The 15,095-nt window shown below is 38.5% G+C and overlaps 1 protein-coding gene across 12 annotated transcripts in view; it reads right to left on the bottom strand.

Annotated features, from left to right (window-relative positions):
• Positions 1 to 15,095, bottom strand: part of gria4 (glutamate ionotropic receptor AMPA type subunit 4) — a 328,810-nt gene that overhangs the window by 100,024 nt on the left and 213,691 nt on the right. For all 12 annotated transcript variants that reach the window (XR_010004061.1, XR_010004060.1, XR_010004063.1 and 9 more), the window contains exon 4: positions 5,903 to 6,087. Coding sequence is in view for 8 of the 12 variants with exons in the window: in XM_008108041.2 (XP_008106248.1) it covers positions 5,903 to 6,087 (185 nt within the window). In the remaining 4 variants the exon portion in view is untranslated. The remainder of the gene's footprint in view (positions 1 to 5,902; positions 6,088 to 15,095) is intronic.

The following is a 15,095-nucleotide window of genomic DNA, read 5'->3' as shown; positions in this document are numbered from 1 at the left end:
AGATGCCAGATTGGCATCCTCCTTCCCTTCATTCTGCAGATTGAAGACTTTTTTTTTTTTTTTAAAAAGAATCTCAGCAGGCCTTTGAAGGCTAACTACTGCTCAAGGGGACTGGCTCTGGTAGGGCTGTACTTTATTGTCTGTGTTTTGTTTATTTGTAATTTGTAATATTTATGTTTTTAACTTGTTGCAAATTTATAATTGGTTAATTATAAATCCTCTCGCTCCCACCGTCTTCTCAAGTACGATTGATTGGTGGGGATGAGAGAGAGGGCCTTCTTGGTTGTGGCCCCCTGACTCTGGAACTCCCTCTTCAGGAAGATTAGTCTGGTTCCTTCCCTGTCCACCTTATTTATTTATTTTTATTTATTTCCAACATTTATATCCCGCCCTTCTCACCCGAAGGGACACAGGGCGGCGTACACAATTGGCAACAATTCGATGCCTACACATAATTAAAACATAGCAATGAAAATCCAATTATAACAAAACAATATAAAATATAAAACATATGGTTAAAAATCCATTCATCCAAAATCCTTGTGCTGTAGCCGTAAATCAGTCCGGGTCGTCTTTATCATTTAATCACCTTCCGAAAAGAATTAAAGACCTGGATGTTCCGTTGTGTTTTTGAAATGGGGTAACAATCTATCCTGCACTTTATTATGGTCCTTCTCTGTCACATTATTACACACTTTAATTATGAACCTATTCTGTATTGCTGCACTCAGTCTACCCACCTATGAAGAGAATCTGAAATTGTGTTTGGTTGCTGGTTGATATTATTACCTATTGTGATAACACTGTTGTTTTATTTTATTTATGTTGTGAATTGTTTTTATGTTTGGCTATTTTAATTGTGTTGTTGGGCCTTGCCACATGTGAGCAGCCCCGAGACCCCTTGGGGAGATGGTGGCGGGATATAAAAATAAAGTGATGATGATGATGATGATGATGATGATGATTAAATATTATATTTGGTGTATTGTTTAAATTCTGTCTCTTTTAACTGTTGTAAACTCTACCTTCAGTTGAGGCAGGATAAAGAAAGAAATATTATTTAAAACTATGTGCAAAACTGTGTAAGAAGAGTCATTTTTGTTAAGCAAAAGGGTTATACAATTGAAAGGTTGGGGATTCAATTCACATACTTTAATTCCATATCATCTGACACTTTTCTACTGAGATTTTTGATCCAGAAATAAGCTTAACTGAGAGGAAGTAATGGTGAGAGAAATCTTCAGGAAGGCACACTGAAGATTTGGGCAGGGTTCAGTTCCCCTCATCTAACTTCCCTTTTGCCTGAATGTACAATATAAATATGAACAGTATTTATACACATTTGACAAAATATGTTCTCACTAGGCATTTTCGTAGTCCCCACTGGGGACTCTGGGTACATCATTCGGGGCACATCTACATTGTCGAATTAAGGCAATTTGACACTACTTTAATTGGCACGGCTCAATGCTATGGAATTGTGGAATTGGCAAATTTCAGTCCTCCAAGTGTTTTGGATGTCTACTCCCAGAAATCTCAGCCAGGAATTGTGGGAATTGAAGTCCAAAATAGCTGGAGAGCCAAGTTTTCCCAGGCCTGATATAGAGACTTTCAGCTATGGGGGTCTTTTAATAACTTGGCAACCTCAAATGTGTCTGGGTTCAATAATGTCATTTTTCATTTACTATCCTTATCCAGCTTTTTTTGGGTGCATCTTTCAGGGTGTTCTTTAGCTATCTGTCCTTGACTATGCTCATGGCTATACTATACTTGTCAATTGATTTTTTCTAATTCAACGTGCATTGATCCCCCATAATAACTTCTGATAGATGTGCTATCCTAAAGGTCTCCACTAGCCTGGAGCCCCTTCCACACCACTGAATAAAATTCCACATTATCTGCTTTGAACTGGAAGATGTGGCAGTGTGGACTCAGATAACCCAGTTCAAAGTAGATATTGTGGGATTTTCTGCCTTGATATTTTGGGTTATATGGCTGTGTGGATGGGCCCTTAGTTATCTTCCAAAGAAATGGATGGTAGTTATGTAGTTTGTCTCTGCTCAGTTCAATACTCTTTTCTCGACATCTATTGAGAAATGCTATTAGTTAGTCATGTCTCTGCTGTGCTTGTTGTAGGTTATCCCCTTCCTCCATTATCAGCATATCATCAGCTTTTCCCAAGATTCCTGGAAACCCCTCTAAGGCTTTTGTCAACCAGTTTTAAAATACTTCAAGATAGAATTAATTCCCATTGGCATTTTTAGCTAGTGATATTTCCTGAAGGATGTCGTAAATGCTGTCAAATAACAGGAATAGTCATCTAGCTCAATATGCCAAAAGCCATTTTTGACATAACAAACAGAAAATGGTCTTGCTATTGGCAAATCTGGCAATAAATCTTCAAGAACAGCAATGAAAAGTAGCTTTCCCCCAATGTTTTCTTTAAGTGTCTTGGATCCATGCATATTCTGAGTAACTCTGATGAGTTTTTTTTTAAAACAGTATGATGCTGCTTATCCAATCTGTGCTTTTCCTTTTCCTTTTTCTTTTGTAGTACTCATTGAACAATTTTTTTGCATCTTCTCATGGAAACAGTAATAAAGCAACTGATAATTTCTTATTGTGAGGAATGTTGATTGGAAGAAATAAACTGATTTGAAACAAGGTGCTGGATAATAGTTCTACAGATGTTGTGGACTGCCAAAAAGACAAATAAATAGGTCCAAGGGCAAATCAAGCCTGAACAGCCCATAGAAGCAAGATGACTAAACTGAAACTCTTATAGTTTAGACACATTATGAGAAGACATAGCTCACTAGACAACAATGTTTAGTAATGTAGAAGGTCAAAGAAGAAGAGGAAGACCACATTCAAATGGAGTCACATTGATAGCCCTGCTCAGGAGTGAGGTTTTCCTCTCTTACTGCCTTATTCATTATCAACCATTATGGTATTTTGCCATTATGCGATCTTAAAACTTCATTAGTCTCTTCTGGTTGGATATTGTGGTTCAGTACATACACACAGATAAGTTTTCAAATGATACCACATTGTAATTGGAACTCTACTCTTTCATCCTTTAAACAAATTGATGAATACGATTGTTCCTGGTGCCATTTTGGTTTTTCCTCTAGTGAGTTTGTTAACCATCCATTACCCTTATAATGTCTTCAGGTTCACTTTTCACATTTGTAATGTATACTCTAGTTCTAAGCTTCTTCTATTTTACTGCATATTTGGATGCCAAGTGGTTACATTTACCATAGTTCTTATATTTCTTCCCATAAAATTGGCACCTCTCTTCTTGAGTTAATATGCTATCCTCCATAGCATTTGCTTTGCTGCATGGTGTTCATTGGCTTTCTTAATTCTGATTTTTCTCTCTTCATTCTCTATTGTTTGGGTGGGATCCATTTCCTTTCCTTTCAGGGTTCTAACTACAGTAGAGTCTCACTTATCCAAGCCTCGCTTATCCAAGCTTCTGGATAATCCAAGCCATTTTTGTAGTCAATGTTTTCAATATATCATGATATTTTGGTGCTAAATTCGTAAATACAGTAATTACAACATAGCATTACTGCATACTGAACTATTTTTTCTGTCAAATTTGTTGTATAACATGATGTTTTGGTGGTTAATTTGTAAAATCATAACCTAATTTGATAATAGGCTTTTCCTTAATCCCTCCTTATTATCCAAGATATTCGCTTATCCAAGCTTCTGTCAGCCCATTTAGCTTGGATAAGTGAGACTCTACTGTATATATTTGGACAATACATTAACTTTGTAAATCTCCATTCTTTTCTTTAAAATCAAATCACTGCACAACAATCTTTCTCTTACTCTTGTGTCCTAGACACGACAAATTATCCTAGTCTTTATCAACAAATCAGTAATAATATAATAGGCTGTTACCATTTTTAAATTGGGGTGGTATCCCTTTTTGCTCTCCCCTTGTACTTGATTCTGATAGTTTCATTCTTTCTGGGATTACGGTGGATATCAACATAACCTATTATCGTAGCTAATGCATTTGGTGCTTGAGGAATGATTGCATGCATTATCTCACCCATTTCTCTTCCCTTTTCTTCTGTCAAATAGAATAATAATAAAAGTTCAATTTTCATAGCTTTAATGACCATTGCAATGCCTCCGTAAGGATCAAATTCCAGGTTTTGCAATACCTGCACTAACGCCTAAGCTTGCAGGTTCAATATACTTTGTGGTTGCAAGCCCCTCATTTTCACACATCCTCCTGTTTTTCTGTTAAGGATTCAGTCACAAACTGCTGTTGTATTTTTAATATGTGGGATAGTATATCACAGTCTTAGACTATTTGTTTTCTAAATAAACATGTCATTATTTTTTTAGAGACCACTTACATTGTGAGAGATACTGTCAGCTAGTTCCTAGAAAACATAACCTTTTATTATCAATGAGTGGTGCAGAACCTGTGACCCTCCAGGTGTTTTGGACTTCATCTCCTAGAATTTCTGACCATTGGACAAGCTGGATACAGCTTTTAAGGGTGGGAATACCAAACATCTGGAGAGCTGCATGTTGTGCACTACTGTTATAAACCAAAACATTCATCAGTCTTAGCCACCATAACCAGTTGTGAAGAACATCTGGAGATCTCCACTTTACCTATAAATAGTCACCATGCATCTGCCTTTATCATATGATGCTGTATACATCCTGCTACAGGGAGTGGGATTCTCTTATTCCCTTTTCTCTCGTTCCCTTCATTATTCTCTAAGGTTCTGGCTTTGTATGGATGTATTTATGTATGTATGTATGTGTGTGTGTATACACAAGTAAAGGTAAAGGTTTCCCCTGACGTTAAGTCCAGTCATGTCTGACTCTGAGGGTTGGTGCTCATCTCCATTTCTCCGGCATTGTCCGTAGACACCTCCAAGGTCATGTGGCTGGCATGACTGCATGGAGCGCCGTTACCTTCCCGCCGGAGCAGTACCTATTGATCTACTCACATTGGCATGTTTTTGAACTGCTAGGTTGGCAGGAGCTGGAGCTAACAGCAGCCACTCACACCGCTCCCGGGGCTTGAACCTGGGACCTTTTGGTCTGCAGCTCAGTGCTTTAACGCACTTTGCCACCGGGGCTCCAGTGTATACACAAACACACACACACACATATACACACACACAGTTGTCCCTTTTTTGGTTTTTAAAGTTGAAATTGTGTGATTGCACTATTACCACCACCACTACTAAAATAAGGTGTCCCAAAAATCTCCACACCAAGGAAAACATAACAAACTGATATTATATTTTATATTATGTATTTTAAAATATTTTTCTGTTGTTATATTTTTATACTGGAAGAGTTTTGCAAAATATTGTAATGAATATTTTGTAAATGAAGATACATTTAGCTACAATTCCCCATTCCTCCTATGTATGGCAACTTTTGCGATATTCTGTAGAACTGCAGTAGTGCAATAATGTGGGATTATGAGAGTGTGCAGATGTATAATTGTGGGACCACGGATTAATGTATTTCTGCAATTGTGCTACTGAAGAGGGGTGTAATATTGATGGTGCGGAAATCCATTTACTTTGTAAGTGTAAATGTAGCAGAACAGTGGGTTGATGCAATAAAGTTTATCATGTCTGATTCAGCCTGAAAATACAATCTTCTGCTTCCATCAGTTTTTTTTCCTACTGGATCTAAAGGCTGTTTGAAAAGAATGTCATAAGTGTTCGAATACAGTCCACAGTGGAAAATAAATATTGGACTACACATAAAAACATGGAAGAAAGAAATACCTCATGAAAATACCCAGCCTTGATTGGCAAGGCACAATGAAAAGCAGAGGACAGAGGCCACACTGCTGGGGCTATGGTAATGTGTTTACAATGACATTAAAAGCAGGTATTACCTGTTCTAAGAGATTCTGAAGCCTCTCTATTTCACAATCTATTACGAATTTCTTTTCCTGTCTCCGATCCAAGTCTTCTAAAAGCTGCCTGTAGCTCGCATCATTAAAATTCTCCACACAAATGGCACTGACTTGCCAGCTTTTTTCTCCTGCTGTTTCCATAATAGCTTGAAGTATTGAGTAACCTGAAAGAAAAGATACACAATACACTAATGACACAGCCTTTGCATTTTGTGAATCATAACAATGTTTAATCAATATCAAGTTCCTCATGGAGTCAGTGAGGAGTTAACATTTACAGTTATTAACTATATTGTGCCTTATCTCCTCTCCCTATTACATACATCTTAATGCTCTTAGGGAGAAATGAATTCAGACAGGTAAGTTGGGCTAGAACCATATAGGGCTTTATAAGCTAAAGCCAACACTTTGAATTGCGCTCGGTAGCAGACTGGCAGCCAGTGGAGCTGACGTAGCAGGGGGATTGGTGCCCATTGGATTATTTGGAGCTTCTGAAGAGTCTCCAAAGGCAGCTCCACATAGAGTGCATTGCAGTAGTCTATTTGAGATGTGAGAAGAGCATGGACTACCATGGCCAAATCTTCCCAAGGTATGGGCACAACTGGCACACTAGTTTTAATTGTGCAAAAGCTCCCCTGGACACTGCTGAAACCTGGGGTTCCAGGCTCAGCGATGAATCCAGGAGAACTCCCAAGCTGTGAACCTGTATCTTCAGGGATAGTGCAACCCTGTCCAAAAGAGGCTGTAACCCTATACCCTGTTTGGCCTTTTGGCTGACCAGGTATACCTCTGTCTTGTCTGGACTCAATTTCAGTTTGTTCACCCTCATCAAGATCATCAAACACCGGTTCAGGACCTGAACCTCCTTAGCAGCAGGTGGAAAGGAGTAACAGAATAGGACATCATCTGCATACAGATGGCATTGAACTCCAGAACTCTGGATGATCTCCCCCAGCAGTTTCATGTAGATGTTAAACAACATGGGGGATAATACTGAACCCTGGCGGACCCCACAGGACAAAAGCTGGGGGGCTGAGCAGGTATCCCCCAACAACACCTTCTGGAAACAGCTCTCCAGGAATGACTGGAGCCACTGCAGGACAGGGCCTCTAAGCTCCAATCCTGTGAGGCATCCCAGAAGGATACTGTGATCTACAGTATCGAAGGCTGCTGAGAGGTCCAAGATTAAATGTGTGAATTTAATCAGTATTATTATTCACACATTGCATAGAATTTCAGTCTTAATTACAATATATCATACACTTAGATTACAAATTCCTCTTGGTAGGGTTAATATTTTGAGAATATAACATGAAAGCAAACAATTATGTAACATGAAGATAAATACATTTGCACCCTCACCCTCATATTTGTGGGTTTAACTTTTGCGGGTTTGATTATTCATGGATTATTCTCTAAGTCCTCCAGTGTGAATCTATGGTCAACTTCTGTTGACATTGTGCTGGAGAACCCAGAGATATTTTGAAAGAACATCTCTCTAGGAATCTCTAGGTGGAAATTGACCACAGAGTCATGATGGAAGACCTAGAGATCCCTGCAGATATGTTCTCTCAGGTAAACCAATAGCATTTGAAATTCGTTTTCCCCCTATTTTCCTATGGATCTTGCATTTCCACACCAAAGTGGAGGACCTACCGTATTACTAACAGCACAAAGCAATCTTTTTATGGGCTAAGCAGCATTCTAAAATGTTTCCCAGAAATTATAAAATGTGCCCCTTATAGATGCACATTACACATCTTCACACTCATGGAGAACAAGACTACTCCAGAGGGATCTATAGCTTCACCACTAGATAACAGTTTCATCATGACCTTTCACAGAACCCCATAATACTGATTTAGTGTATCTGAACTGAGAATATGACTGTTGTATCAAAGCAGCTATCTTAAGTCTGCTTGCTGGCAGATTAATTTGTAAATACACTGGTTGACAAATTAAGATCGCTACCACCTATAAGGTCACATGCCAGTACATTCTTCCTTGACTACAACATTCAATCTGTACTGGATCTCGTGTATAAACATTCACAAGATTAGGCATTATTACTGTTACACACATTTGTGACAGACATCATTATTAATTTTTTAAAAACCTCAAAAATAAACAGGATTACATTTCTGTAGCTTCAAGGGAATTTTTGAGATTCAATTAATTATAGTTCATAAAAGGTTTTGAAGCACAGGAATAAAAGCCAACAAAGCTATTTCTTTTGTTTGTAAATGAAGCTAAATTAATTGTAGTATTAGTGTTGGTATTAACCTATCTCTCAGCTATAAAGACCCTTTTCTTCAGAGGGCACTATTTTACTTTCCTTTATTATGGTATTATTTCTTTAATAAGCAACATCTGGACTTGGCAAATTCTTGTTTTTTGTTTTGTTTTTTTAATCACATCAGGAATGATGGAATCTTTGAATGCTGAATCCATAGATTTGAAGGGCCAATTCTAATTGTGTTCCTCAAAACTGGAAATGAGCCAATTCTAATTTTCTGGGTTTTGGCAGGATGTGTGGTTTCCATGGAGTTCCAGATTAGAACACAGGTTCCCATCCTATAATAAACAATCATAGATGTAAACTCTTTGGATTATTCAGTGGCTCCTATTTGCAGTGGGAACAATCAAGAAGTGTGCATTTTTGTGTTGTGAAACTTCATTTTTTTTCCTTATGGCAGCCTGAAGGCAAATCTGTTGCAGGATTTTCTTGGCAAGACTTGTTCAGAGGGTGTTGGCCATTGCCTTCTATTGAGTCTAAGAAAGTATGATTTGCTCAGAGTGACCCAATGGATTTCCATAGCCCAATACGGAATTGAACCCTGACACACGAACTCCATTATCATAAGTTTTCTCTTGTATATCCCCATAGATCTTGCTATATGTCACAAATCCTTTCTCGTTTTCAGTAACTGTAGCAGTTACAGTAGCAGTTATAGTGCCTCTCTCCCCATTTCAAATGAGGGCCAAAGAGAAAGCAGTACCTCTATTGCCACTGATTCAGTACTATACTAATAATATTCTCTTTCCCATTGTGACCAGCCTTATGACTCCAATACAGAGATATTTTAGGCAGCTCAGCTGCTCACTACCATTCATCTATGCCTCAACCGCAATATAGAAATGAATAGATGAGATGCAAAAGTGAAGAACGTTAAGAGATTCCCTTGCTGTTCGCATAGAATAAGAGAGAATTTTAAAACCTTTTGTTAGAATTTCATTTTGGGAAATAAATGATTAAGGCACATTATTGTATACTGAAGTGTGGAGATCTTGGGACTCAGAGGATATTCTAAAGCATAAACCTCTGTGTTGCTTGATCATTCATGGACTTAGAACACTGTAGATTTGGAAAAGACTCCATACAGAGCCCAGCTCCCTGTCTATAGAGAAAATCCACCGCAAAAATATCTGTGAAACAAATTTTGCTTTAAAATTTCCAACAAACCGACTTATGAGGCATCCCCAAACTCCATTGAAAGGGTCTTCCTTACATATAGACAAAATAACTCTTTCCTATAGTTTGAATGATCCGGTTTGGGTCTTATTCCCTGAAGCAGCAGAAAACAAACCTTGTTTAATTTAGAGTTTGTTTGTTTTTTTGGTAAGCCCATCAATTATTTGAAGATGGCTAGTTAAGCATAGTAAACATTGATTACTATTTGGATGGTAGACCATCAACAAATAAATTCTACCATACTATACCCATGTTGTTACTTCCAGCATCAGATTTGGCCATAAAATGCTTTGCACATGCATATATGATACTTAAAGGTAAATTGATAAGTAGTAGCTGTTCACTCACTCCTGAGAATGCAGATGTCTCAAGACGTTGCTGTTTGCCTTTGAAATATTTATTATTAGACTATGGACCTTATCCCACTCTAATTTTTCCTGTTTACTTACTGCCTTTGTATGCAGGCAAAACAGAGCTCCATGGAGGCCACCCCATGACACACAGCCACTTTGAGTGGCTGCATGTGGAAATCCATCTTGCCAGTATACAAAGATGGAGAGAGGAGTCCATTTTCAGGAGTCAGGTGTTCCCCAACTCCTGCTTGAAGAAATCTGTGGGAAGCAGAGGACAGCTGGAAGAAGATGGGAAAATGTTGTGGGATAGCCGGCCATCCCAAAAGACAGATCTTTCCAGGGTAAGTCGGGTTCCCCACTCAATAGGACACTTTCCCCAGATTTCTTCTGCTCCCCCCTTTCCTCCTGTCCATGGGATAGAGTCCTATAACCTAGTATTTGTGGTTGTTTCTGAAATGTACATTCTTTGACAGAATACATCAAAAATATTTCAACAGTCCTGGTTAATTTTTAATCTGTACTTGTCTTTCTTTTTCTTTTTCTTGTTTTGAAAAAACTGTCACTCAATTATTCCTCTCAGTTTGTAGTATATATTCTCCTTCTCTCCCCACTCCTATCTCTTAGACTGAGGATTGATAATCATAGTCACATGTTTGCTAATTCTGGGTTTTGACTGGGATCATCTCTGTTAACTTCTGGTTACCAAAGTCACCAATATCCCCAGAGTATGACAGTAGATAAACCAGATTGTTCTAATTAAAACCAACACTTCACTTAAATATTTTCAAGTCTCGGAGTTTCAGGATACTTACATAATAATCAGAGAGACATATCTTTCTTTTTTTTTTTGGTGCACGGTGGTCTAGTGCACACCCCATTTTTTAATGCACGCTACCACCTGTCTTCAAGTGTCTCTAATGTACTAACTCACAGGGTCACCTGAGGTCATTCTTTGCCAGTTTTTGTTTATATCCTTTAAAGGAATATCTGGCATTCTTCCCAGACTTGGAACTTTAAAAAGGTTTTTCCTCCTTTCATTACAGAAAATGGTCAGACACTATCATGAATCTTAGGGTTCACATGCTACCATCTATTAGATTATATGTCCTTATTTAAGGATACATAAACATTTAATGGTATATGACCAGGCTGATGTGTTACCTATCAACTAAAATTCCTCTGACCTTTAACAATTCTGTTTGTAATTATCTTATCAAATCATGACCAGTTCGTTTTCCAAACAACACATTCCTGGCCTCCCTTCCCATTAATTTCTATAGACATCTTTATGTTAGATGTACACCAGAATTTAATATTTTCCAGCATATAAGACGACTGGGCATATAAGACGACCCACAACTTTTCCAGTTAAAACATAGAGTTTGAGATAAACTTGCCATATAAGACTACCCCTCTTTCAATGCATACCAAATAAAAAGACTACCAGAGCAGTAGCGCAAACATACTTCTTTCACCCCTCTGGCCCTCAGGAGCAAGATCTGAGATACAGAGAAGGAGGTATGGTAATAGGATACAAGGGCAAGCCAGACAGGTGAAAGAGGTGTGTTTTTCTGGGCACAGCGTTGCTCTATCTCTTTTTTCCATACCACGGGTGTCCTGGATGGCTGCAGCTTACTCTGCCCTTCACTTACACCTTCTCAGTGAGGCACCCCCTCACCTCGTCATCAGGACCACATTAAGTCACTTCTTTCCACGAATCCTGGTGAGTAGATTTTCTTCTACTGTACTTGTACAGCGCTGCCCTTACTGCTTTCATACGGTTGCTGTATATGGCGGGGATGCAGCTGTGGCCGTTTTTGAGCTCCCCCCACCATATGTGGCAACCGCAGATTCTCCAGCCCAGCTCAGAAATTTCGGCACTTGCCCTATAAGATGACACCTGGCTTATAAGATGACCCCCAACTTTTGAGAAGATTTTCCTGGGTTAAAAAGTAGTCTTATACACCAGACAATACAGTATTTTCATCATTAATTGGAGATGTTAATTATGATTTGATCTTTGACAGCCATATAGAATGCAGCCACATTGTAGAGTGAATAAAGTTTGACACCATTTCAACTTCCAGTGCTCAATGTTATGGAATCATGCAAGCTGTAGTTTTACAACATCTTTAGGATTCGCTGCAAAGAGTGCCAGTGCCTCAGCAATGTACAGATCCCATGATTCCACAGCACTGAGCTGTGGCATTTAAAGCGGTGTTAAACTACATTGATTCTACAGTGTAGAGCCAGACTTGGTTAACATTTTTTCAGTCCTGTTTTGCCTCAGATTTACTTCAGCTCTGTAAACATTTCTACAAAAAAGGGGGAGAATAATTTGATTGAGAAAAATTAACTGACTTTTTCTCACTGAGATAGGAACCTGACCAATATTACCAAATCAAAGACATCAGAATGCTGACGCAAACAAACAATTTTTCTAATCCAGAAGGGCTCTTCTTATGTCTTAGGTTACCAAATTTTTATCAACACTGATTGCTGGATCATGAGACAATATCAATTGACCAACTGCAGAAGAACTTCCAAATATTAATCATAGTCAGCACTCCACAAAGTACTCCATAAAGACATTGCTATTTATTTAAACTGAGAAAACACCTCTGTGGGGAATTCTAGTTTTTCCATGACTTTATGATTGAATACCATTAGAAGCTGATGACAGAATCTCACTGGAGCACCTAGAGATTTCTAGGTGTTCTCTCTAGAAATCTCTAGTTCCTCCAGCATCATCAGAGAAAGCTGACCATAGAATCACACTAGAAGACCCAGAGATTCCTAGAAATAACATTGTAATCAAATACATGAATTAATCAAATCTGCAAAAGTCAAAACAACAATTGTGGAGGGACAACTATAGTACAAAATGTATAGTGATAGTGACTAGTAATCACCTCACTTGAATGAAAGTTTTGTTTATTTACAAATTGAGATTAAGCTTTAAACCACTGTTTCTCACTCTTATCCAGATTTGGCCCTCATACTGTCAAGTAACATTGGACAAAATAAATCCTATTCACCCCCCTCCCCTTTCCTGCAAACTTATACAATAATGTTGTAAATCTTTCCAGCCACACACTAAGCCAGACAGGGGAGCCTGTCCTCTCATGAGGATATCCTTCTGCCACTTAAAACCTACAAACATGATTTAGTTCTGTAGTGACCTGGAGGCTTTCTTCTGCCATCTATGACAAAATGAATATTTCAGGGAAAGTGACATCATCCAGGACAACAGTTCACAAGCATCACCTCAGCTGACACCACGTAACAACAGCCACTGCAGCAATGCACAATAAAATGTTTCTAAACACTAAATACTAAAAAGAATGGTAGATGGACTCCTCCATAAGGATGCCATATGGAATACAATCTGTATGTTGAATGTTTTTATTGTTGTATCCAAAATCCAATAAGCCATAGGGAATGAGATAATTTCCCAGTTTCAGAAACAATTATAGTATTATTATATGACAGGCAGGTCATTGTGAACAAGCCAGACTAAACACAGAAGGCTGAGAGACAACCATCACCACAGTATCCTTTCCAAAGAGCCTACTGATGAATATTGAAGAAATTACACAAATTACTCAGAGAATTATCCACTGATGTACAGAATAGACACACCAGGAGACCCTGACTAATGTGATATGTGGATACAGGCCATACGTCATCCAAGCTTTGTGAAAGATACAACTGATTTTTGAGGAACATCAAAGGAATCGGGGCTGCTGTGGTTTTATGTGTTTGTATGGATTTAATCTGAATTGTTTTTAATACCAATGATGTTTTATACTGTTATTTGCATATTTTAAATTGTATTGTAACACTTTTAATGTTAGCCACTTTGAGTCTCCTTATGGAGAGAAAAATCAGGATACAAATAAACATAAAATAGTAATAATAACACCATCCATCTGCAGTCCTGAAGTGAATGCCATCCTAGCTATCTGTGGATGTGGTATCCCTATATACCAACATCCTACACCTTGATAACTATCAAGAATACTATCCTAAATGAAGATAAAGGAGATCCAAGACCTCATCAGTTGGGCTGCTGGAATGGCCATTAATCTCCCTTCGCCCCACTCCCCACATCGCCCAGCTGCTCCCCTACCCCACCCATGGCGGGAAGCATCCACTGCCCAGCTTCCCCATGTTGACTTCAATTGAATACAGGGGGCTCTGATGTTGCCACAGCAGCAGCATGTGCCATGACATCCATAGTTTTATGACAGAACCCCACTGGAAGTAGTTCTACATTGTGGGATAGGAGCTGGTGGGTTCTATCATATAACAATAGAGCAACTGGTGCATGCTGCCGAAAAATCTGATGAGGTCACTAGCCACCAGACTCTTCCACTTTACATTTACTCAGAATACCTTTACATTTGGGAATAATAACAAGCCCATGGCACTGCCGTGGGCACAGAAATGATACCACAGTATGCAAACATTTTCTTGGATAACCTCAAATGACACTTCCTTAACACATACATCCAAAATTTCTCTCTATCTACGGTTTCTTGGTAATTTGGCCACATGGAAAACAAACATTTGAAAAGTTCCACCAGTATTTCAAAGACTTCCACTCTTTCATCAGCCTGAGCCTGGAACAATACACATGACAATTTCAAAATGCAGATCACACTATCTGTTTGGTGCACCATCTTGTAGACAACTTCTCCCAACCTATGCATTGACCCTTGTTGGCCATGCCCTTTTAAAAAAAACAAACAGGAACAGCTGTGCAATTCTGAGATTAGGATTGATCTTGTGAGAGTTTGCTATTTCATGGTTTTGTTACTGTGTGATTTATAATTGCACAGTAATGCACTCCACGGTTTCTGACTACACATAAATCTCTCCTTACATCCCAGCATAATAAATACGGATGATGTAATAAATATTTTGTGATTCTCAATCTTTTTCTCATTAGTGTATGCCACCAGGGGTGAGATTGTTATCAGTGCCAAATCTTGTTTTGGGGTGCAGGGGCCAGCAGAACTTCAAGGGTTCTTATAGGTTGCATTTTTTTGTCAGATTGAATGTCATGAAGACTTTTACAACAAAAGTTAAAACATCCTGCTCAGACCGAACAGAATATCCCACTTCTGACACCAAAAATGTTATGAATAACTTTTCAATAACTTTAAAGCATAGGTTCTTTTTATTGCAGTTTCAGTCTGAGAGGTATAGCAGAACTTTTACAGAACAACAAAGAACAACATTCAGACATACAAACATACAGATTCTATGTAACTACATTGGATTCACAAACAACCTACAGTTACATTGGCTAAGAAACAAACAAGGGGGGGGGGGGTTACAT

This window comes from Anolis carolinensis, chromosome 3 (genome assembly GCF_035594765.1).
Source record: "Anolis carolinensis isolate JA03-04 chromosome 3, rAnoCar3.1.pri, whole genome shotgun sequence".
Taxonomy (NCBI): domain Eukaryota; kingdom Metazoa; phylum Chordata; class Lepidosauria; order Squamata; family Dactyloidae; genus Anolis; species Anolis carolinensis.
Note: the sequence above shows the minus strand (reverse complement) of the source record. Positions and strands in the feature narration are given on the sequence as shown.